At 40.4% G+C, this 26,336-nt stretch overlaps 1 protein-coding gene across 1 annotated transcript; it reads left to right on the top strand.

Annotated features, from left to right (window-relative positions):
* Positions 1 to 5,020: 5,020 nt before the first annotated feature.
* Positions 5,021 to 5,527, top strand: LOC133736586 (F-box protein At3g58530-like). The gene is made up of 2 exons (XM_062164128.1): positions 5,021 to 5,198; positions 5,334 to 5,527. Exons 1-2 carry the CDS (start codon positions 5,053 to 5,055, stop codon positions 5,455 to 5,457), a joined length of 270 nt encoding a protein of 89 aa, XP_062020112.1. The 5' UTR covers positions 5,021 to 5,052; the 3' UTR covers positions 5,458 to 5,527.
* The last annotated feature ends 20,809 nt before the right edge of the window (positions 5,528 to 26,336 follow it).

The raw sequence follows: 26,336 nt of genomic DNA, 5'->3' as shown, positions 1-26,336 counted from the left end.
GAGGTGGAAGAAGAGAAGAAGGTTAAAAAAAGGCATAATTGGAAGTTTAATGTGGAAAATTGAAGTATGAGGTTCAAATATTAATTTTTTTAGGTATCTATGTGTGTACATTGATAAAGTAATTTAAGGTTCACATCCAAAACCAATTGATAATGGAATGAGTAACTCAAATTCTTATAAACTTATATGCAAGGTTCACATTTTCTCATGTGGGATCTATGCTCTCATTTCTCAACATGATTAAGATTTTTAATTCCTCTTGACCTAACTCATTCACTATCTTACAATGTTTGACTAATCACAAAATCTTTATACTTCACAAAGTTAAGTTAATTAAGGAAGATATGTTTGTTACTCAAGGATTCATGAGAATTTCTAAATGCGGATATGTAAAGACAAATAGCTGACGACAAGAATTAACATAGGATTCAAAAAGGAGGTAGTCATTCTTATAAGTGAAATTTTATCAAGTTTGCTGACCCGTCACTACTAATGAACAGAATCAAAAACGACTTTGAAGCCAACTCATTACAACCTGCATATTAATCAGAAACTAATTATATTGTCGTTTCCATACACCAAGCCAAAAGTTTGATTGGCTTAATTTGTAGCTTGATATATGTTAGGCATCTGTGGCTGTCATATTCCAAAGCCTCAAGCTTGGATTTGCTTAAGCAGTTGGTCCACCCTGGCATGGCCTCATTTATGTTTGCCCATTTTGGCACAGAAAGCTTATTGCTTAATCAGTTAATTGTCTGCGAAGTAATCATAATTTTCTTTTAGGGTGAAGAAAATTGCACATCGTTTATATTATGAAAAGGTGAATACTGCATGTTAGTTCAATTTTCGTTTGGCTTTCGGTGCTGACAATCTGGAAATTAAGAACAACAGATCGATCAATTCTACATTTAAGTCTTTTTTGACAAAGCATGCATCTGCGCGCGATAAGTAAAGCGATATATATTTGATCAATTTTTGGGTTAAAATATGGGGACGATAAAAATAAAACTACAAAGACATGATTAATGCATTTCCGACAAAACGAGCTTTAGCAAATTAACAATTTAAAGAGACAAGCTATGGTACATACCAGTATCTCATACACTCATTGCAGTATAAATATACGGGATTATTATACTCATGTATGCATCAGGCGATCTGTGACATTATTAGTCCATGACATTCTTTGAATTGTCTTCCATATTCTCTGTATAATGGTAACCTGATGAATTGGTCATTAATTTCCCGTATCAAAATTTGAATTGGTCATTAAAAAATTGTCATGTGTCAAAATTTGAATGGGTAACCTGATGACCAATTCATCAAGTTACCATTATATTAAATTGTTATATATTAAATTGCTACAATACACTCCCGTATCCCATACCTTTTATTTTTATTTTTTTAATATATAACAATTTAATATAATGGTAACCTGATGAATTGGTCATCAGGTTACCCATTCAAATTTTGACACATGACAATTTTTTAAAATAAATATTACTAATTTAACAACACATTTGTCATCAATTTGTAATATTGTCTATAAACCTGTAAATATTATCCTAAATGGAGTAAATACCAAAATGTTTACCCCAATTACACAATCGAGAACTATATTACGTGAATGAGGACACATGCTCTATTTGGTATAAATATAAAGATTTACCGCTTGTACAATACATTTGTTGTCAATTTTATAAAATGGTTCATAAATTGGTAGATGTTGTCTTAGACTTGTAATTACCACAAACATGACATTTATTACAATATTTTTAATCATTTGTCCTTATATTCGTAATAAGTGTTGTCAGAGACGTAATTATTTTCTCAAAGAGAAAGATTACACAAGATACCACTCAATTACATATTTGAGAACTATATTACGTGAATGAGGGCACATTCTCTATTTGGTATGAAATACGAAGATTTACCACTTGTACAACACATTTGTCGTCAATTTTGTAAAATAAAATAGTTCATAAATTAGTATATGTTGTCTTAGACCTTGTAATTACCACAAAAATGACATTTATTATAATATTTTTGATCATTTGTCCTTATATTTGTACTAAGCATTGTCAGAGACGTAATTATTTTCTTAATGAGGAAGATTACACAGGGTACCACCTAATTACACATTCGATACCTTTATTACATGAATGAGGACACATGCTCTGTTTGGTATGAAATATGAAGATTTACCACTTGTACAACACATTTGTTGTCAATTTTGTAAAATGGTTCATAAACTGCTATATGTTGTCTTAGACCTTGTAATTACCACAAACAGGACATTTATTACAATATTTTTTATCATTTATCCTTATATTCGTAATAATCGCTGTCAATGATGTAATTATTTTCTCAATGAGGAACATTACACAAGGTACCACCCAATTACACAGTTGAGAGCTCTATTATGTGAATGAGAACACATGCCCTATTTAGTCTAAAATATGAAGATTTACCACCCAAAACAACACATTCGTTTTTAATTTTATAAATGATTCTTTTTTTTTTTAGGTAGAAGAGGTCAGCCTTTATTGAAAAATCGGAAAGTTACATATGATAACAGTCAGCTACAATAACAGCTAATAAGAATGAAGGAGGAGAAAAATAAAAACATTCATGTACTAGAGAACTAGCGTGCGCAGCCATTAGGTGTGCGACCTTGTTGGCATCTCTTCTAGTGTGAGTAATCTGCAAATTGGGATTTGAAGCCAATATGGAGGTCAGATCCTTATAGATACGACCCAGAAAGGAAGTGTTAGACCCTTCAAAGCTAGATAGTTGTTGTTGCACCATCTCAGAATCAGTTTCTAATACAACAGGTAACAAATTCTGAGCCAAGGCAAACTCAATTGCCATCTTACATGCCAAAACCTCTGCATGTTCTGGCCAAATTAAACCCGCCAACGGCCTCCCACCACCAGCCACCATACTGCCATATTCATCACGAACCACAAACCCAGCACTTCCCACTCGTGAGACATGGTGAAAAGAACCATCCACATTTATTTTCAACAAGCCAGATGAGTGAGCTTTCCATCGAGCAATTCTAGGACGACCACTCCCTTGAGTAATCGGTCTAGTATTATGAAATTGAAACTCATGCAATCTTACAGTAGACCTAAGAAGCACATCAACAGCATGGCACCTTTTATTGTCCCAAACTCTGCTATTTCTCTCCTTCCAAATGCCCCACAAAAGGTAGATAAATTCCCCCAAGTTCAGTAATGAAAGGTCATGGACACATAAACTTAACCAATGCAACAAATCAAAAGATATGGCATAAGAACTTAAACATACTTGGGCCAACACTCCTCTACTTTGGAGAATCTGTCTTGTAAAAGGGCAATCATGAGTAATATGTAATGTAGTCTCCAATGCACTACACTAGGCCAATAACCTCAACATACAACACTTTTTGCACAACGAAAAAAAAAAATTTGTTGTGTGATGAGGGAAAGTGAATCATACAACACGTTTAAAAAACTTGCGTTGTATAAAGTTGTTAAAATTATGAAGTTTTTAGCTGGGAGGTCATTACACAACACTTACAAGAATAATTTGTTGTGTGAATGAAAAAAAAATAGCGGCAGATTTGCCTCTTAATTTGACTCAAATTTGGCTCAAAATTGGTACTACATAGTACAACAGAATAATTATATCTGTTGTATGAGAGTGATATGCAAAATATCATACAACAGTTTTTTACTCTCTGTTGTATAATTAAGAGGGAAAGGTTTGGATGTGCCTATGTTTGCCCCAAAATAGCACTCAATCCCCCCAAAACCTATAGATTTTGATTGAAATGTATCTGGTGATTGATAATCCCACAACCGAATGACTTATTTGTGTTGTATAAACGAGTAATGCCTAACCTAGCGCCAAAATTGATACTTTGAGTTCACATTTGAGTTCACATAAGCGGGAACATTTAGAAGGCTGGGCCTTCATTCCATTACTTGTAAAAAAAAAAAAAAAGAAAGAACAATTTCTCTCACGTTGTACTCTCTCTCTCTCCCCGTCTCTCCCTCTCCCCAGATCGCTCCTTTCCCTGTCTCACTCTCAATCTTCTCTCACTCTCTTCTTCATCCAACTCTCTTCCTTACCCAGAAATCTTAGTCTTCCTCTCTCTTTCATTCTGAAATCTCAAATAGGGAAACCCCCAATCTCAGATTCCCCAAATCAAGTCGAACCCTCAATCTGAAACCCAAATTTCATTGACCTAACTCTCGTCTCCACAATTAGCCGGATTTACACCGGAAAATAAGACGAAGTGCATGGAAATCCTACTTCGGCTGCTCTAGCTCCTTCCTAGGTTCATGCACATCAATTTCAATTCCTCATGGTAAGCCTACTTTGAATTACCGATAATCTTTGGTAAGCCTTCTTCTTTTAGGTTTTTTGTTTAATTTTAGATTGTTTCAAGTTTGGGTTATGGTTAAGAGATTTTATTTTTACGAATTGGATCCTCTATGTCCTCATTCGATTTTAGGGTTTGTTGCATTCGATTTTAGGGTTTGTTGCATTCTTGTTAATAATAATGCGCTCTAGAATTTTTCTTATGGGGTTTTGATAATAAATTGCTAAAAATGGTTTTATGTTTCCCTTAAATTTAGATATAGCTGGGCCACAATAGCACAATCACCTGCTGCCTTTCATGTGTAACAATTATTTTAATTGGGCTTTTCATAATGACATATTACCATAAAGCTCATAGATTTTCTAGAAAGTTTCTAATCAAAATATATTTGTCCAATGTAACAAATTTACATTGAAATATATAATCCAATGGTGTGATAAAGAAGGAGAGTTTTGAATGTTAGATTGAGTTAATCCCTTTCCTTTTTCTTGTCATTTCTAAGCTTAGAGGTTTTTGCACCATGCTTGACTGAAATCTTATATTACATACAGAGAAAGTTCACATGAAGTGATGATTGATGAAACAAGTATTGACGCTTCCTCAAGTATTGACGCTTTAGCTAATTCATTGGAATCAGTGCTGCAGAACTATATTTAAATGATTGCCAAAGCATTAATGCTATGCTGATATTACCAGCCTTAGAGAAGTTTGAGCATTTGGAGGTGTTGTGGCTGCCTGGCATTGAAAATGTTTCTGATGATTTTATTAAGAAGTTTATTACTGCTCGTGGCCACAATTTGAAGGAGCTTATTTTGACTGATTGCATGTGAGTTTTTATGTCATATTAACTCATCTCTATGTATAACGTTTTCAAGAAATATGTTTTTGTCATCTTTTATTGTAGTTCCATTGATTTTTTGTTGATATTATGCTTATGATGGTTGATTTCGATTTGCTGCAGAAATTTAACAGATTCTTCTGTGAAGGTCATAGCTGAAACTTGTTCTGGGTTATGTGTGCTTGACCTAGTTAACCTGAATAAGCTGACAGATTCTACTTTAGGATATCTTGCAAATGGTTGCTGAGCAATTCAAACATTAAAATTTTGTCGCAATTCATTCAGGTGCTTCCCTAAGTTATTATTTTCTTGTACACTTTTACGTGGCTAGTCTTAATCCCTTAGATTTTTGGCGTATCGTTTCGTTATGTTCACTTTGGTCTTTTAGATCATCACAAAATCTCATTTCGTTATGCCTCAGTTTTCCTTAAAGCCAATCTAACTGTGTGTTTAATTTCCACAGAATTTTATCATCAAATACTTGCCAAGACTTAATTATATATTCTATCTTCTTGCATGTGTAATGTTTCTGTTTCCTGGCAGGTTGTTGATGAAATCATATTGCAGAATAAGAAAAAAGACCAACTGGAAGCCCAAGCAAGGGTAGCTGAGCAAAAAATCTAGGGATTGAAATTAAAAGCAGAAGATGTAAGAACTCATTTCTTCTTTCTTCTAAGGCCTACGTTTCTATTTCTGTTTTAGTTTCTTATTGTATTCTATAAATGTACTTTGCTTTTCAGTTTCTCTGTTAAGACTTTCATCTATGTTTTGCAACCATAATTTGTGAAATGCAGAAAACATAGCTTTACTTGTGAAGGATTCTTTTGTATGGTTGCAGCTTTATAAGCAAAATATGCTTTTGACTTTGGTTTCTGTTTTCTTGAAGATAGACTTTGGTTTATGTTACCGGTCTATATGTTTTTCAATGCTGCATGTACCATCATGTTGTCACATGGAATATTGGAGAAGAGCTCTTATTAGGGATTGGTATTTGGTTTTCTTTTGTGGATTGAATGAAGATGGTGATGGTCCTGATGGATATGTACATACAGGTAAATTTTCCTATGTTAAATTCTAATTACCTTTATGGGCTTGTGTTTAGGAGTACATATATATTAAAGGAGCTGACTATTGTTAGACAGAGTTTTCTTGTTGGAGAGCTGTTATTGTTGGATGTGCTGCTATTGCTGGAGTTGTAAGGAGCTAGCTAGCTTGACTGGTGAGTGTTGCTTGACTGCTACTCTTTGCCTTTGTTTTGTTGAATGCATTTGTTGAAGCTGGAATGCATTTGCTGATATTATGAGTTGTTTATTTAGTGGGAGAGGAGAGGCAACAATCAATATACCCAAGCAGACATAGATATGATGCGAAATGAATGGGCAAAGTATGTCGTGAAGGCGTATGTGTAGGAGCTAAAGGAAAGCATAAGAGGAAGTAGGTTGTTGCTGAAGGAAAGCATCATTTTTGTGCTTCTCTGCTGGTACAATATTCATGCACTGTGTGGCATGTTTTGTATCAAATAGTTTGTATTTGTATCAGCTTTTGATGTCCCAAGTAGATGGGCATGCATTTGAATGCTTTTCTTCTTTCAATGTTGGCTTGGATGATTGGGAAATCCTCCCTTTTAAAGTTTGAATGCTTTTCTTCAAATAGTATGAGTTGGATTACTCATTTCATAGATTCCAGTGTCTTTTCTTTACAATTAGTCACTGTTCATTAGGTAAAATGGAGCATTATTATTAATGCACAAAATCCAGAAAAGACGATTATCACACAACAGAATTTCTAATGTTAATAATGTTGTCTGAAGTAACAATTTGGATGTTCACACAATGAATCCTTATATAACATGCAACGGTTCTAACAAACATACGTTGTCTTATTTACAATCACACAACTGAGGTTGACCTGAATGGAGAAAACTCTGAACTGCTTCAGTAATGTCTGCACCAATAGTGTCCCAATAATGTTGGAAAAAGAGCAGAGGCATACCATCCGGTCCCGGGGATTTGGTGGGATACATTTGAAACAAAGCAGTCCTCACCTCTTCCTGTGTAGTAGCACATAATTGTACATTCATTGCCTGTGTTACACACGGTTGTATAGCTGCTAAAGTGTCATTCACTGCCTCAAAATCTATATTGGAAGCAGTAAACATCTTTTGAAAATAAGCAGTGTTCTAAAACTCGGCCGCCTAGGCGCTGGGCGGCGGCTCTCCGACTCGAGGAATGCCAAATCATTGGGATTAGGCGGGCTGGGTTTGGGCGGCCGCCTGGGCGGGCCACTAGGCGCCTAGGCGGGCGAGAGGCGCCTGGGTGGTTGAGCAACGTTGTCTAGGCGGGTTGCGAAGCATCTGAAAATCACCTTCAAGATCCATTTCAATCACTCAAGGATCCAATTTCCCAACGTAAACCTAAGAAGTACACAAATTTAGCTGATAGTAAAACCAGAGAAATCCAAATTCACCAATCAAACCAAGTTTGATCGTGAAAGTGAGATCGCGATGGAGATAGCTTCAAGCTTGACCAAAAGTGTGAAAAGGGAAGAGAAATAGAGGGTTGAAGCTTGATGTTTGTGCACGATGGTCGATCGAAGCGAGAAGACAAGAGAATCGGACATAAGTGACCTCCTTGGCCACTCCGATGGCCGGCGAATCTAGAGCTGCGGTGAACCCGACAAGCTCGTCAATGGATGCAACCAACAGCGTAGATCTAGATCGTGATCGCTGAACTAGTCTCTCTGGAGAGGAACTAGAATGAGATCTTAAGGAGGAATGGGTCATTCCAAGTTGGGTCATAGCCTCATAGCCTCCCTTCTCCGATTTTTAGTTTGCTGGTGTCCTGTAGGCTTCTGGGTTTGGGTTGAATCGGGACTCATCGGTCATATGGTGAGATATAATAGTCTTTATAAAATATTTTATTATATCTAATGAGATAAAATATATTATAATAGGCACCCATCAGTCATATAGTGATTTTTCCTTATATATATAATATAAAATATAAAATATAATGAGATATATTCTTATTATTCTTATTTGTAAAATATAGGGTTAAATACTTGTTACTCCTCAAACTTTTGCCTGAAAAACAGTTTAGTCCCTCGCCTTTCAAATTAAACTGGATAGTCCTTATTCTCTCTAATTCTCACACAACCGGTCCAAAACAGGTCTAAAATGACTATAATACCCCCAAATCCTTTTTTTATATTTTTTTTCTCTCTTTTCTTTTTCTCTTTTTTATCTTTAATCATTTTTTTAATTTATTTTTTTTCCTTCTCTCTCTGCTCTCTGCTCTCTCTCTCTCTCCCCCCACCCCCTCCTCATCCTCATCGCCGACGACGATGCACCCACACCCCATCCCAACTCCTCCGACTCATCCCCGTTCTGCGCCACGTATGAGGAAATGGTGGAGAGCGGCGACCCGGACTTCCAGTGGGCCTTGCCGGAGAACGAGTGGGACCCGATGACGAGCCTTTGAGGAACCCGGTCCAGATCATGACCGTCGGAGCTCCGCCGCCAGCCGCGGTTCTGTCTCGGACCGAGTTCTGGGATTCGTGGTGAGCCACGGGTACGGGTTGACGGAGACGGTGGGGCTGGTGGTGTCGTGCGCGTGGAAGCCCGGGTGGAATAAGTTGCCGGCGACGGAGAGGGGGAGGCTGAAGTCGAGGCAGGGGGTGAGGACGGTGGCCATGACCCGGGTGGACGTGGTGGATCCGGATACGGGTGTGCATAAGTCGGCGATGAGGACGAGGAGGGGGGTGGGGAGAGAGAGAGAGAGAGAGAGAGAGCAGAGAGCAGAGAGAGAAGCAAAAAAAAAAATTAAAAAAATGATTAAAAATAAAAAGATAAAAAAGAGAAAAAGAAAAGAGAGAAAAAAAATATAAAAAAAGGATCTTGGGGGTATTATAGTCATTTTAGACCTGTTTTGGACCGGTTGTGTGAGAATTAGAGAGAATAAGGACTATCCAGTTTAATTTGAAAGGCGAGGGACTAAACTGTTTTTCACGCAAAAGTTTGAGGAGTAACAAGTATTTAACCCTAAAATATAATAAGTCTTTATATATCATATATATGCTATAAAAATAAAATTAAAATTAAAAAATACAAAACCGCCTAGGCGCCGACTAGTCACCCGCCTAGACGCCTAGGCACTCCTCCCTAACCCACCGCCCGACTAGCGCCTAGCGATTTTTCAAACCTTGAAAATAAGTAGAGATAACTCTTTCCAAACCTGCGTCATTATCACACCAATTCCCATTTTCATCATAAAGACCATGAATGAAGTTTTTTCTATTTGCAGCCTTTCGATGTAAGAAGCTTGTGTTTCTATCCCCCTCCTTCAACCATGTCACTTTGGACCGTTGCTTCCAGAAAGATTCTTCTTTTGAAAGAAGATTTTGCAATTTGCTCATTAGCTCTTTCTTTTCAATCTGCACCTCCACCGACACAGGAACATCTAGTAACTCCTCAAGATGAGCACGCACCCCCAACATCTGTTGCTGCCTAGTCCTGAAAGCTCTCTTCTGCCAATCATCAAGCTGTATCCTTGTGAACTCAATCTTCTTGGCTGCACAGTACATAGGACTGCCAGTCACGTCTGTTGCCCATGCTTGCTTCACAACCTCATCACAATCATTATGTTGAAGCCAGTAAGCTTCGAATTTGAACCGGTGCACTCTTGGTCTTTTGGCCAAGCGAACAGAGGTGGCTTGTAAGAGTATCGGAACATGGTCAGAATCACTGGGAGCTAGATGACGCACTCGTGCATGCCAGTAGATATCCCACCAACAAGGTGTACAAACTGCACGATCTAACCGGAGTTGTGTGTCAGAATTCCACCATGTAGACATAGCACCCTGAAACCCTAAATCAAGAAGGTCACCATATCCAAGAGCTTCACGAAATCCACGCATCTGACGTTCCGAACGAAGCAGCCCAGCAATCTTTTCTCCATTATTCAGGATTTCATTGAAATCCCCAATAACAACCCAGGGTAAAGAATCCATATCACCCAAATTCCGTAACAGTTGCCATGACCGATCTCTTTCTGTCGTCCTAGCATATCCATAGAATCCCGTTAACCTCCAACGGGGATCTCCAGGACCTCCTACAATCTCCAAGTCGATGTGATGAGCATAGAAAGTCAAAACTGTCGCTTGTACATCATCAGTCCAGAACATCGCCAAACCTCCTGATAAACCATCACTCAACACCTCCTTTGAATGCGGAAATCCAACAGCCCGATGCAACTCACGGAAGTCAGCAAGAGTGCTGATCTTCGTCTCACAAAGAAAAATGATTTGAGGATGATTCTGGGAAACTAAATCCTTCAGCGCCCTCTTTGTCGTGTCATTGCAGATCCCTCTACAATTCCAACTAAGTATCTCCATATCCATGGTAGATCAGATCTTGCTTTCTAGAGCCCTAGAAAGTAAACCCTAGCAGAGGAGGCTAGGTCTTTTATAAATGATTCATAAACTTGTAAATGTGGTCCTAGACCTTGTAATTACCAAGAAGAAGACATTTTTTTACAACATTTTTCGTCATTACTCCTTTTATTTTTATTTTTTTATAAATATGATCGTATGTGGAATAAGTACCATAATAGAATTAAATTTCCACATCTATAAGGTAATATATTGTCATCATATAAGTAATTATTTGATTTAATGATAAATTACCCAAAGTAGACCTCAATTATAATTGATTAAGGAAAGTACTAATGATGTACTTAATTAGTAATAAAAGACTCATTACTTTTTTATTTTTTTAGAGAAAAAGATTCTATAATTAATTACTAATGATTTGGTTAAGGGGTAAACAGGTTACCAACCTTTTAAATATTCAAGGCCATTGGATATATTATTAATCCAACGGTCTAAAATATTCAAAAAAATAGTTATATAGCAAACAGCCCAGCACATTAGAATTTTCCAGACATAATTACTGTTCGTTGGATGATGCTATATATTGTCTTATGAGTTATGACTCTTATCTTAGCTCTGGGGTATCTTATTTGAATTCTGCATCGATGTGTGCATGACTTGTTCAACTAGCGTTTGTCTGAAAGTTGGTATGTGTTGGAGTAAAGGCCTTTTATGCGGGTACATTGAAATATCTTGAAACAACCTATGACTTGTGACCTATGACAGATTCCACTGACATAGAGAGGCTTTCCACCTTCGGTCTGGCTCCATGTGCCCCCATCATAGCCAACTGTGTCAGAATTGCGTGAAATGTTGGGGTTCACCTTCTTGGCCCGGGAGAATTGAAGTAGATAAAATCTAATGGTTGATAGTGTTTGGTTGCGACCTAGTTTGGGATAGCAAACAATCTCTTTTGGATGTCCTAGCTAGCGTGTCAACAACAAGGGTGTAGTCGTCGTGCGTCCATTGACCTGACTTCTTCTCAAACACTGCGGACGAGGAGAGCACCAACCTCGTCAAATGGTTCTTTTCTCTGCCTTACGGATAAGGACTTTCGGTGTGATCTCTTGCGTCACCAAATCGATACTTAGCGTTGTAGGCTAAGCAGAGAAATAAGTGGGAAGTAGGAGAAAGCACAAGGTTTGCTAAAGCTTGACTTTAGCTTCACTGGGTTGCTAAGGCGTTACCCTGGCTTCGCTGGTTTCAACTAGGTTGAAGGTAGGTTTGCTCCAGAGAGATTTTGGATAATCTGTACGATTAGTTGATTGAGAGATTGTGTCTTGTTAACCCTTGAAACCTGGTATTTATACGTAGGGTTTTGGTGGTTTCTTGCCATAGAAGGATTATTGATTAAAGATTCCTATTGACCTCTGCTACTTGAATCCTATAAGGGCTCGTTTTCCTTATGGACTCCAGAATGGGTGAAACTGTAACCCAAAACCATAGTAAACTTATATTTGGGCCTCAGGTAACTGCCCGCCACACGCAATCCTCTAAAGGATATTGCCAAAAATACTTTTGGGCTCAAACATTGCCCCCAAGCCTCGAGATCAGGCCCGCGAATATTGTAACTGATCGAATTGGGCTTAAGCGATGCGACTTATGACAGAAACGAGGCCATTAATGGGGGTTAGCGGTTGGGTAACTACAAAATGTCTTTTCGTCGCATCGTTTCCTTCACAAAATCCCTTATTTAAATCTTGACACGAGTGCTAAGGTCAATCACATGAGAAACCCTTTTTCCAGTTCCCTAAACCTAGAAACTTCTTCTCTCATCAAAAACCTTCATCTCGTTCAGAAACCCAGAAATGGCTCCAAAGAAAATTGTCATTGATCAAGAAAAGTAACTCATCGAGAAGATTGCCCACACCTGGGGCACGAAAATGGGTTCTGAGCATGTCAAGTTCATCAGTGGAGAGGCCCTTTCTCTTTGATCTTGGTAATCACCGCACCGGACTATCTCTACTCCACAGATCCCCTTTTTGGATGAAGCCATCGCCTATTATGGCTTCCCAATTCGCCGTCCAATTCCAGTTCTCCGCCATACTCCTGGCGATTTCTCGAGTTAAGTCCAGAAACACCATAGGGTCCACGTAGGGTATTGGCCGGCTGTCAACGAAGAGGAAATAGCATGATTCCACGAAGTTAAAGCTAGGAATCTGACTCGTTGGAACATAGTGGGCATCACCGACACCATTAATCTCTACTTCAACCTCCCTCTCAGCATCAACCGGGCTCCCTTGGCCGCCGCGTTCCGCCTCTGGAATACTTCCAGCAATACCTTCAATTTCTGATTTGGCCAAATATGGATCACGCTTCTCAACATTCTCACCATCACAGGGTTGCTAATTGACCACGAGCCCTACGTGCATGGCTAATTTGACGGTATCGAGTTTCCTCTGCGAATGAATCAAGGCGGTCGCAATTCTCACAGCAAGTCCTATCAGACTTGGCAAAATAACTATCATGGCCAACATGACGAGGCCGGAGGTATCGCCTTCCTTGAGTACTGGCTTTGTAAATTTATTTTGTACACTTCCTCCAATAAGCCCACTGACACTTGGACCTCTTTGGCCACTGCCCTTTACAATGCCGCCCTATCGGCCTTGGGCAACCTGTTTTGGGTTTGCTGTATTGAGCCCTTTATCAGGCCACCATGCATCCTTTCAAGACTAGCATTTATGGGCCTCTTTGGATTTTGGATTTCTGGCTGCAAATCTATTTTGACAAGTTCCACAGACCAGACATTCCTCCTGTCCCCCAACAAATTTTGGTGCTGGGACGTTGGCTTTGCAGGGATAATAAGTATGCTTCCCCGCCATACTCTGAGTGTTTCTCCTACTTCTACCTCCTGCACCTGGTACTAAGTAGGAGATTTCCACCTCCTCTATAGAATGGGTTCCTGCTCCAAGTCTAGAATCATAGTGAAAGGGCCTTTCTGGCCTTCCACCGTGCCATCTCCGGTTCTAATATAAGGCTGGTGGCAAATGACTTGAGTTACGAGCTTTATGCCTCTAACCATTTCGCTCGCCAACTTGGGCTGGCACAGATAATACCCTTCCCCCTCTATGACTCCAGTAACTATTATACCTCTTGGCGAAGGACTGCCATCCGGGCAAGCGCTAATGCGCCCCAAAGTGGGCTCAACTTGATGAACCTGCCCCTCTAGGCTAATAAGCTTCAACCAATCGATGGGATTGATGAATCCTATGAGGCATAGTGGGAAAATGTGTCCGTCAATATCTGGGCTCTCCCTGATGATGAAATATTCGCCCATATCTTCCACTCCTTGGGCTGCCTTTGCGAAGAGGACCATCTAGTGCTCGCTCAATTCCCTATTCACGGGGCGTGATCGCAACCGGGAGTAGTGATTCACAACGGGCCTCGCCCAGTTGTAAGTTTCCTCATTTATCCTCAATCGATTAGATATATTTTGACTATTAAGGTATGACACTAATCCTTATCACTAAGCGAATCAACACTAGGAATAGAGTTGCGCCGCCACCATCTAGCGGCAGACAAGGTGGTCTTTTGACAGCCACCACTGGCCAGACCGCGAAGCAGAAAGCCATAGCGGAGGAGTCCACTATTGAGGAATCAACTGATAATGAGGATCCTACTGAGGTAAAGTTTTACGCTCCTCGCAAACTTTGGACTTGAAACCCTTTCGATTTCGAATCCTGACTTAACTTTTTGCAGGTCACTGCAGCCCAAGCCCAGAAAAGAAGTCGGCCTGACCCAGTGGGAGAAACCTAGGAGAACGACGAACTTGATGAGTCGCGATTGGTATGTTTTAGGCTTCATCTTGTTATTTTCATCACATTGCCTTTGCTCAGGGAAAACTCACATCATTTTGTACTTTGATGAGCCAGTGCTCATCTAATCAGGGTGGAGCTGGTCCTTCCCGTGCTGTGAGGGAAATCTCTCCACAGGCTCAAGTAATTCCAGAATAGGAGGTTTCCTTCGCTTAGCCTCTGTTTGCATAAGCTATTCCCATCGTGCCAGCCACAGGCCATGCTCTTGGTAATAGTCTGCCGCCCACGTGCGAAGACGAGGAACCATCCCCAAGGCCATTGAATCTGGCCCAATTGAGGTTGAGGCCTAGAGCCAATGGAACCAAAGTGCATAGCGAACCGGTCGAGGCTAGTGAACAACGAACAGCTGAGGTAATTTCCTCCCCCTACAAATCTTCCCCTGCCTCAGTTCCTTTAGTTTTATTCTAACACTGCTTTTCCAGGGCCAGAATCCTAGAGAAGCAATGTTAGAATAAAACTAAAGGAAATTACCGACGAAGGTCACCCTGATCTAGTCTTGATGGTTGAGCCGATCAGTGACCATGCCCGCCATGCCCCCCAAGTAAACAAAGTTGAGGTCGAGATCGGTCATGATTAGAGGTGGCAAACGGGCCGCTAAGCACGAGCACGGCACGGTCCAAGCCCGTTAGTGGCCCGGCACTACCCGAGCACGTTAGAATAACGGGTCGGGTTGGGCCTAGGAATATTAGCCCATTGGCCCGGCCCGAGCCCGTAATGGGCCCGGCACGGCCCGAGCACGACATATTGTGGGCCGGCCCGTTACAAACATAAAATTTCATTTTGTTTTTAAAAATATTAAAAAACCACAATGATAAGATTTGAATATTAGACTTCTTTATTTAAAATTTCATGACAATTGCACCAATGGTATTTCTTTTATGTTATCAAAATAGTGAAATAAAACATTATATCCTTGTTTTGACATAAAGTATTTTTTCTAAAGATTAAATATATGTTTATTAATAAAGACTAATCTCATAATAATACAACTATAGAATGAAGGAAAGAATAATATGATACTAAATCTTCATTATATTAATAAAGATTAATCTCACAATAATATACTAAAAGCAATATTTTTTTTTTTTAAAGAGGATCAAAGGGTTTCACTCCTGCCCCCATGGTGACTCGAACCCATGACTTCGTACATAGGTAGTGGGTGCTCAAAAGCAATATATTTTGAGTTATTTTTTTCTTTCTTTCTTGTAGTGGAATATAAAAAATTATTAGAAAACTAATCTTAAAAAGCTAAGATTGAGAAAAACATTGTAAAACTTAATTTATTTGAATTTTCTAAATAGTTAAATAAAATTATTTTTTATTTATTCAAATTAAGATTTAAAATCGTGATTTATAGTGGGTAGGCACGAGCACGGCCCGTTTATTGGCCCGGAACGAGCACGGCCCGGCACGATATGGGCTCGGGCCATGGGCCGGACCGGGCTCAATGTTTAAGTAAATGGCCAGGCACGAGCCCGGCACGATAATAAATTGGCCGGCCCAAGCACGGCACGAAGCACGACTAGGCCCGCTTAAAATGGGCCGAGTCGGGCCGGCCCGGCCCGTTTGCCACCTCTAGTCATGATCAGGTGATCTTAGAAGCTGTCCCTGCTCAATCTCCAGTAGCCCCAGTTGTCGAGCTAGTCTCTTAACCCCAGGCCCCTCCTGCTGGGCCTTCCAGACTAGAAAGGCTACCCTGGATCCTTGAAGTGGCGCCTCCTGGAGCTATTGAAGAAGCCAAGGAAGTCCTTTGCGAGCTTATGGATTATAATCTGCTAGAGGCTGGTGCATTCCGGCAAGCCTGGGAGGCTCTTCGAGTGCTTCGTCGGGATATTGCTATCAACGAGGCCCAACTTGGCTCAATTATTAAAGACATGCTGATGGCCTTTCCTTACCTTTACGAGCAATGACCAACCTCAGAAGCGCAGGCTAGGACTGTTGGCCTACAACATCAGGCTCTTACTTGCAAGATGGAGGAGTTGCGGGGCTCATTGGATGAACGGGCTTCTCGACTGCAAGAATTAGAACTCGAGGAGAGGCACCTTGAATCTCATATCCAGACTCTTGAAGCTCAGTTGGCCAATGTGAGGGCTGGGATTGTGCATGAAGAAGCTCAGTTAAAGAAGCCATTGGTTGATTCTAAAGTGCTGAGTCGACAAAACTTCGCTCATGTGCGAGAGCAGGCCCAACATGCCGAGACTGCTGCCTACTCAGCCTGCTACCAAGTGGATGATCTCTTCCTAAGGCTAAGCTATGCAGCAAGGAGGCTTTAGGCCCATAGATATTTATTTAGGCCCCTTTTGTGATCTGAACATCTTTTGCTCAAAAATACACACACACACAAGGGGCCTATATATATATATATTTTTTAATTTATTTGTTTATTTCTTTAGTCCACTTACTGGCCCAACAGATCATCTTCGCCTCCACAGTCATTATGAAATTTGAATTTATTTGTATTAACTGCGCATTTAGACGGTTCTGAAAACGATAATCTCGAAATTAAGCGGTTACCTCATTGAAAACCGCTTAGTCTTCCACGCGTCTTTAATCAGCCTTCATTTTCGAGATTATGGCATTTATGCTTATTGATGGCGTTGATCTCGACTCCTCAATTGTCCATCCAAGGGCTGAGGCCATTCATGCTGACCCTATAAATAGATGCATTTGGGAATAGAAAACTCAAAAGAAAACCTAACTCAGAAAATGGCATTCCAAGCCTTGCTTCTCTTCCTCCTTTTCCAGAAAGCTTCTCCCCATGAAATTCCCCTTAACCTCTAGATCCTAGGCTTTATGGAAAAATCTCTTACCTAAGATAGGCCTTATGGCTTAATCTCAGGCAACCTCATGTCTTTGGCTTACAAAAGTCTGGATGGAATGTATCCGGCTTTGCCTGATGGTAAAGAACATGAGGTGCTCACACATGAAGACGCCTTTCTTGGGTGTAGGTTCCCTTTCGGATCCCTCATGCTGAGCTACCTGGAAAAGCATGGGAGATCCCCCAAAGGTCAATTGCTCTTTTTTCGGGATCTTCCATCGAGGGTCGAACTTTCGTTTTGTCCCCTTGATGGAAGGGTTGCTTGGCGGCTACGATTTTTAGAAGTCTTTCCTTGGGCTAGAATCTCAGTAAAGGAGTGCTCTCAAGGAAGGGCTAAAGGAAGGAAGGTGGGTTCAAGTGTGGCCTTTCCCACACTTAGCGTACCGATGATAGCAGCTGCCAAGCTTAAGTGGGTGCAGAGGCTGAATCCGATATTGAGTTCCTTTGCAACCTTCTCTTGAAGATTCAGAAGACTTGATTGTTTGTAACTTAGCCAACATTGGCCTTGTAATCTCGCGAATTGTATTGCTTTTGGCCGCAAAGCCACTTTATGAATACAATTATATTTTCTTTTAATCCTGTTGTGTCTTCTGAATATTGTTTGCATACGGTAAAGCCTCATATATGGGCCTTAATTAATTATTTAATTATTTAACACTATTTGTCAAATAAATGAATTTAAATAAACTGTAAAACAATCTCTATCCATTTTGGCCTTTATGAGTCAAGCCACTAATATGACTTGTCTACAAAAATCTTGGCCCAATACAGCGAGCCGCTTGGTACATAATAATTTTTGGCTCCGTGAGGTGAGCCACTTAAGAATTTGATAGAAAAAGATTTTAAAGGCCACATAATTGAGGCGACGAGTCTGTAAGAATTTTCAAGAAGTTTTTCAGACACCCGCACTATTTATAATGATTTTATTTAAGTTTCGAAATTATGAATAATTAGTCAAGAAAAAGAAAATAAAAAGGGAAATTTCATGGTGTAATCTGGATCATTGAAATTGACCACCGCTTGATCACAGCCATTGAAAATCAATTAATGGAGCACTATATAGAGGGGTGATCAGATCGATGCTAAGGGAAGAGAGCTCCAGAAGCTTCAAGGCTTTTGACCTCCGACCCGCAACGGAACCCGATTGAAAATCCTCCATCCGGTCACGATGTGGTGATGCACCAGTCTCATATTCGATTCCTCTCCTTACTAAGGCTCTACCTCTAGTCTTGTTTTGCTCGATTGATGGGAGAGGAAGGAGAATCGAAGCTCGAAAGATTCGGGTAATCCGGCGGTTCGTCTGCATAGTCCGGCAACGGTTGGCTGTGCATGAGGTGAGAAACTTGGTCCTCTTATCAAGATCTAGGTCCTGGTATAGTTGTTTCTCAATTTAATTGAGTCTTGAACGAGTTGGCGTTTTTGGGCAAAGATTTCCTTTCCACTTAAAAAAATCTGGATTATTCTCAAATAAATTCGAGGTCGGGATGTTACACTCGACAACTCCTTCTTTGTTTGCGGGGGTGATGCATTGATGACAGCGTTGGCCTTGTCTTCAGGCACCTCAATGCCTCCCTGATGGACAATAAAGCCCAAGAAGTCACGTGCCTGAACTCCAAAGACGCATTTCGCTGAATTCATCCGCAATTTATGCAAGCGCATGCGTTCAAAGACCTTTCTCAGGTCCATGATATTGTCTCCTCGCTTTTTGGATTTGACGACCACATCATCTATGTAAACCTCTAGAATCTTCGTAGTGGAATATTAGGTTCATTGCTTGCTGATACGTGGCTCCTACATTTTTTTAGCCCAAAGGGCATAACCACGTACTCAAAAACAGGACAGCAGAAAGCAGTCCTATGCATGTTCTCCTCTGCGACTGGGATCTGATGATAGCCTGCTATTCCATCCATGAAGGATAAAAGCTCATGACTGGCTACTGCATCCATCAACATATCCGCTACAGGTATGGGGTAAACGTCTTTAGGAGTAGCGTTGTTAAGGTCCATGTAATCTACATAGAATCGCATCTTGCCATTCTTCTTGCGAATAGGCAAAATGTTGGATAGCCACTGATTATACTTGGCCACCTTGATGATTCCTGACTTGTGCATCTTCTCAACTTCTTCTTTGACCAGAACCTGGATCTCAGAATTCATTCTCCGGGGTTCTTGTTTCACAGGCCTCATATCAGGCATGGTTGGTAGTTTGTGACATGCAAATCAGGTGATAGGCCTAGCATGTCTTCATATTTCTCGGCGAAACAATCTTTATGCTCTTGTAGCAAGTCAATGAGCCTCTATTTCTCGCTAGGCTCTAGATTTGAGATGATAGTCACTTCCATTGGCTCAATTTCTGTTCCTAAATTTACCTTCTCTGTAGGGTCTCTGACCTTAGGAGGGGTATCATCCAACGAGGCCGGAGCCAACTGAATTGGTTTTTCATCCTCTTCATGATCAGAGAACTCTTCGTTCATATACTCTATTATGGCCACTCGATCATAGGCCTCTCTTTCAACCAAGTATGAAGATAATCTATCATATAAGGATTGAAAGGCCTCTAACTCTTCCTCTGGGAGGAAGCAATCCATTAACTGGCATTTGGTTGTGGCACAACATGGCTGGCCGTTTGATGTCCTCTTTGGCTAGCGTTAGCCCCTACTGTGCCAAGTCATAGGTCGTCACCCCTGTGGGGCGGCCTTTGTTGTCGATGCCACTGACCTACAATGGAGTGATTGGCTCCAAGTAGTACCCGACATCTACAGAATTCGCGGAGACAGGGAAATGGCGAGGATAAGCCCTGATCACTTCTGCCTTGTCCTATTCCAAAGTATCAACTCCTAGTGAAGGGTAGAAGGAACATAATAGCTCCTATGAATCCAATCTCTGCCCAATATCACGATGTAAGTTGCGTAGCAATCTGTGACAAAGAAAGCATAAACACTTTCAGGCCAACCTTAATTCGTAAGAAAAGCGAACCCTAGGTTTTGGTCACCATTCCAGCAAAGTTCTTGACAATGAGAGATGTGGATTGGATCTTTTCTTTCTTGATCCCTAGCAAGTGCATGGTTCGCAGAGTAATGACTTTGACCCCTGTGTCAGTATCTACCATGATCTTGCTGACCTTGATGCCATTGACTTCAGCGGTAATGTACAAAGACCTCATGTGCTGCACAATTGCTAGTGTTGGTCTAGTGAAGCTCATGAAGATGTCTCGATTGTTGGCATCTTCGGTTTCCAGGAAAACAACCTCTTCCGCTGGTACTGAAGCCGCTGAAGTAATCTCAAGTACCCTCTCTTCTGATTCCTCAGTCTCTATCGCTTGGCACTCTTAAGCTGCAACTGGCAAGGCATACTTCGCTGGCAGAACGTACACCATATTGTAGGTAGTATCCACCCCCTCTTTTTCTTCCATATTGTCGTCAAGGTTTAGCTTAGGTTCATCTGCTAGGATGCTCAAGTCAAGTTCTTCGTGGAACTTCATGGCAACATATGCTACTAGTGACTCCTCTTCCATGGCAGTTGGGGTCTGGTCTTGTTGAAGAGCTTTATGAGTAAGCACCGTTCGCGGTGGGTCCTGCCTCAGATCCGTTACTGGAGTATCTTCTAAGGCTTGAACCACTATGCTCTTAATCGTTTTGGGCCTCCACTGTAGGCTCTCTGCAATATTAATTTTGCCCCTCAGTCTCTCAAAAACCAAGGGTTTGGGGTCTGATTCTTCACGAAACAACCTGTGCTGGACCCTAGGCCTTACAATGAGGTTTTTTTCTTTGTGGCTGGTGGAGGAGTGGTCTTCCTACCCTCAGCGATTCTGCAACTGGGCTTAGGGACCCCAGGTGCAAATTTTAATGTGCTTATGAAAAGCCCTGGGTGTAATGAGTGGTTTGGCAGCTAATGCCTCCATTCGCCTCCCCAAACCGGCGCTGGAGTTTTCTCTTCTTTGAAGGGTTGATCTCAACAACTTTGTCCTTCTCCCTCATGCACCACTGTCCTTCCTTGATGATGGAAGTCGAAGCCAGAGGAATATATGGCTTGGTAAGAATATCCTTTTGTTTGCCCGTATCTTAGGGTTCCTTCTTCTTCTCATCCTCTGCAGCCCTTAATCGATCAAACTATGAATAATTGAATACCATTCTATAACCCTTGCAATATGTCAAAAATTATTTGGAAGAATGTCATATCGTAAGCAGCTGTAAAGTTCCTTGATTTTCGTCGTCTGCCTATCTAGTTTGGTTGTTTCTAAGTGAGCAAGCGTACTCTGTAGCAGTGTGGTGTTTTGTTCTTTCTGTTGTTATCTTCATTTTTACTGAATTGGTTCAGGTTCAAGAGTAGTTTCTGAGTGGGAGTACTGTGAGTCTGGGAAAAGAGGGGAATGTTTTCCTCATTTTGTTTAGCCAGGTTGTTAGATCCTTTGGTCACGCACTACTGCATGTTAATTTTTCACTTTTCAGGTTGATTGACAAAGTTTGCCTCTTTAAGTGAAGTTCTATTTAGGTTGATTTATGTTGCCTACTTGAGTATCTTAACTATTTTAAATATTTTAGATTCAATTTTATTACTTTTAAGTCATTATATATACTTAAGTGTATAAATAAGTATTACAAAAATAAAATTAAAATTAAAAATACAAAACCTCCTAGGCGGCGCCTAGTCAACCGCTTAGGCGTCTAGGCGCTAGTCCCCTAGTCACCGCCTGACTAGCGCCTAGCGATTTTTAGAACCTTGGTCCTCAGTAATTCATTTAGCTATGCAATTATATATTAGAGTTTAAAACATGAACAATGATACTTCTATATCCAAAACCCACCATCAACTTTAAACTGCGCAACAACCGCATTCTGAACATGTACCAAAAGTTCTACTAAACTCACTAATTACATTACAGAACCAACCCAAATGTGAAAAGAGCTTCTTTTTTTTCATTGCACATACAGCTTAAAACAAAAAAAAATTGAATCCCAAGTACAAAACCAAGAAATGCCCACCTGCCCAGTAATCCTATCAAGCTCTTTAATCAAATAAACCCGGTTCTCCGAATCCTGCCACAACCAGCATCCAACCCCAAAATTCAAAACCCAGTTTTCCAATTTGGAGGTTAATCAAAATCTGAAAATTGAGAGACCAAAAAGAACCACCCATCCCGCAACGTAGATTGAGGCGAAGGTGGCAAACATTGAGACTAACAGAGTTGGAATTTGGGATTGGAAAATCTTGCGAGAGATACGTACGTGGAGCCTTGCTTTGCATTCTCTCTGAACTTGAATGTATCAATCTGATTCCAATTTGTGTCGACCAAAAGATAAAAACTTTGAAATGGTGGAGCATATATTGGATGAATTCAGAAACAGATCTAGGGTTTTGATTGGATGGCGAAGAGCTTACCCATAGAAGTCGCTGGAATAAAGAAAGTCGGGGGGATCTAAGATTTTGGTTGGATGAAGGAAGTCGTTGGGATCTTTTGTCGAAAGAGAGAGAGAGAGAGAGAGAGAGAGAGAGAGAGAGAGAGAGAGAGAGAGAGAGAGAGAGAGAGAGAGAGAAGAATTTTTGTTCACGCTTTGAAATGGTGGAGTATTAGGAGTTGGGTCACGCTTTGAACTCATAAATTAAATAACGTACAAATTACATATAAGTTATTGACAAAAGATGACTTAACAACAGATTTGCTCACCTAAGGGACAGTTTTAAGGGACTGTGAGGGACAAATGCATCTTAACCACATGTATTAAATATAAAAGCAGAAATTATAACAACTTAAAACTGTGTATTTATTTTCAGCCGTCAGATTCACTTGTCCCTCACAGTCCTTTAAAAACTGTCCCTTAGGTGAGCAAGTCTTGACTTCAACAAATACATCCTTTAAAGATTGAATTAAACATATAAGGACTAAATCTTACAAATAACTTATTTTCAAATTTCGGTTTCAATTTTGATTTCGGTACTTCAAATTTAAGGAAATTTCGGAGAAAGATTCGATTTCGGTGGAAATTTCGGTTAAAAATAAAGAAATCAAATTAATTACATTTATAAAATGATATTTTTTAATGAAACTTTTACATAGACTAAATTAACCTATAATAAACCTATTTACAATGTAACATCTCTAAAATTAGACATAAATAATAGAATTGTGATATTTAATATGGACCAGTAATTAACTAAAGGATTAAATACTTGTTACTCCTCAAACTTTGCCCTGAAAAACAGTTTAGTCCCTCGCCTTTTAAATTAAATGGGATAGTCCTTATTCTTTGCAAATCTCACACAACAGGTCCTCAACAGACCTAAATTGACTATTATGCCCTCATTCATCTTTTTTTTCAATTTTTTTTAATTTTTCTCTCTTTTTTTCAACACTTCCTTTTTCTATATTATTTTTCTCTTTTTTTTTTTTGTTTTACTCTCTCTTTCTCTCTTTCTCTCTCTCGCTCACCAACGGTGACCCGCCTCTTCTTCCTCTTCTCTTCCACAGCGATGGCCCCGCCCCATTCTCCGATGGGCCACTCCACCCAAAACAACGCCGCACTTCTCTCCAACCTCGGCATCGGACCCCACTCCACCCAAAACGAGATCGAGACTCCACGCCGGCGACATCAACGTTCTTCTACAACCTGACTCTCTCCAAACGCCATCTCTCTCTATCATCCTTCTCAACCCGACGCCTCCAATTCTGATCGACAAGGCCCAGCCTCGATTCCGGACCCGAAGACTATTTTGGTGACCGACAACAGAGGAAGAGGATCCACATCGGTCGACCCAGGACCTCCGGCAACAGACCTCTGGTGCTCGACCTAGGACCTCCGGCGCTCGACCTCCGGTACTCGACCCAGCTCTCCGGCGCTCGACTCAGGCCAGTGGTAGAGGAGAATGATAAACCGGGTGCCCAGAGCTTTTCTCTGGGTGCCCAAAGAAATTATTTTCTTTCTTCTTCTTTTCTCTTTTTTGGTAAAATGGGATCGGAGCTGGGTGGAGATGGTGGAATTGGTCTCTGAGGTTTGGTTGAGTTGGGCAGAGTGGTGTGACGAGTCAAACTCACAAGGAACTGGAGAGGGAGTTGTCGGAGAGTCAAGGTTATGGGTACAGTTGTGGGCTGGGTTCTGGATCGGGCACCAAGTCGGGATCTTTGGCTTTAGGTTAGTGTTTGCTGTCTAGCTTTCTGTAGAGGTGATAATGTGATGGATTGATGTTGGTATAGCAATTCAAATTGGGATATTTTGTTTTTTGAATCATATGATGGCGGAGGAGTCACAGGAGTGGCGGCCGACAAGGGATTGGGAGTGGTGAGGGGAGTTGACGGGGCAAAGGATGGGGTTGGACTGAAAAGACATGGTGGTCTTCTCGCCGTTGTGGGAGTCGCGGAAGGGGCTTTGGACGTAGTAGATTGGGCGACATGGGAATTGAGTTTGGGATGATGGTCTGCACTAACGGCGGAGTATGCCTACACCAACTCACAGAGAGCGAGAGAGAGAGAGAATAAATAAAAAGAGAGAAAAATTAAAAAAAAATTGAAAAAAAAAGATGAATGAGGGCATAATAGTCAATTTAGGTCTGTTGAGGACCTGTTGTGTGAGATTTGCAAAGAATAAGGACTATCCAGTTTAATTTAAAAGGCGAGGGACTAAACTGTTTTTCAGGGCAAAGTTTGAGGAGTAACAAGTATTTAATCCTTAACTAAAACTGTAGTAAGTTGTTAAACTAGTGTTTTTTTTTTTGAAAGAAAAGTTCATTGATCTAGCGATTAAAATCGCTTAAGAGGGCATCCCAATGGGGAGCATACAAAGGCCAGAAATGCCTAAGACTTTGAGCTAAGCTAGAACAAACTAGAAGATGTACTACATCAACCAATTGTTATTGTACAATTAAATTCTGCTCTAAAAACTTTTCTAGATAAACTAGTAAATTCTAAAGGTAAGTCCTCATTGTCTTCAAGATAATTACCAACAACGAAACCATTGTCATGATCTTGAGAGTTGTAGACCCAACAATCAGAATTTATGATATGGGCATGTAGAAGATCAGTAGTGTTTTTATCTACATGTAATTATAAATATTCTGTATATTGATAATGTGAATGTGAATATGCGATTTATTTTTTATTTTTTTATGGCTGGAACCCAGTGGGAGGCTTGGCCATCACGTCTTTTTCACTAATAATTAGAAAAATACAACGAGGGGACGTAATACAAAAACCCCGTGAATAAAAATGAACAAGTACAATAAAAGTAATATAAAAATATTAGTAATGAGAGCTACTACGATGTGGTTCGATCCATGTGGTTGAACTGCTTCCATTTAGTATCAAACAATACTGCTCCCAAGTACATGAATTTTGAAAATGATTTTGGTACTTCACCACATGGGTAATGTATGTGTGTTGATCTCTTTCCACATGCAATCCATATATTGGATATTACCCAATATGGTGTTTCATTGTATGAAGCATACGGCATTTGGGACGAACAATGATAAAAAAGGCCATATGTGCTTCCACCTTGTGAGCTTGATCCAATTCCGTAAGTACTTACTGAGGTAGAACTCATTTCATGATGAGGATAATGAGAATGGAATGGGTTAGGGTTATTACTATGTTGAGTTCCTATGTCCATTGAGCCAAGACTTGAAGAAAGTGATTCAAACTCATTTAGAGACAAATGGCTATCACGTCTTCCTTGTGTATCCCTAGCTGTAGAATTGTATTCATGATTTGCACCAGGATAAGTAGTATGATCATCACTACTATATTAGTTGTACTGCCCTGATTTGCCACTCCCCTATCATTTCCATAATTCGCCTCACGATTAGTGTCGTCATAACTAGTACTGTCACACGAGTTATCACGTCCACTACCACCATAGCCACGATATGCTACCACCACCAGTATTACCACCATCACCATCACCATCATCATCATCATCATCATCATCATCATCATCATCATCATCATTATCAATTGATTTTTCACTAGTGGCTCTTGATAATTTATAACCACTTCCATCACTTTCATCATAATGATCTCTTACTTCTTTCTTCATTACCGTATCCACATCAATTCCCATTCCATGAGCATGAGTTG

This window comes from Rosa rugosa, chromosome 3 (genome assembly GCF_958449725.1).
Source record: "Rosa rugosa chromosome 3, drRosRugo1.1, whole genome shotgun sequence".
Taxonomy (NCBI): domain Eukaryota; kingdom Viridiplantae; phylum Streptophyta; class Magnoliopsida; order Rosales; family Rosaceae; genus Rosa; species Rosa rugosa.
The sequence above is the reverse complement of the archived record's forward strand: the minus strand, read 5'-3'. Positions and strand labels throughout refer to the sequence as shown.

Bases quoted from the DNA above. Each gene is read 5' to 3' on its own strand.
- LOC133736586 (XM_062164128.1), top strand. From the start codon at position 5,053: ATGCTGATATTACCAGCCTTAGAGAAGTTTGAGCATTTGGAGGTGTTG. The intron at 5,199-5,333 runs GTGAGTTTTTAT...GATTTGCTGCAG, and splicing joins CTTATTTTGACTGATTGCAT to AAATTTAACAGATTCTTCTG.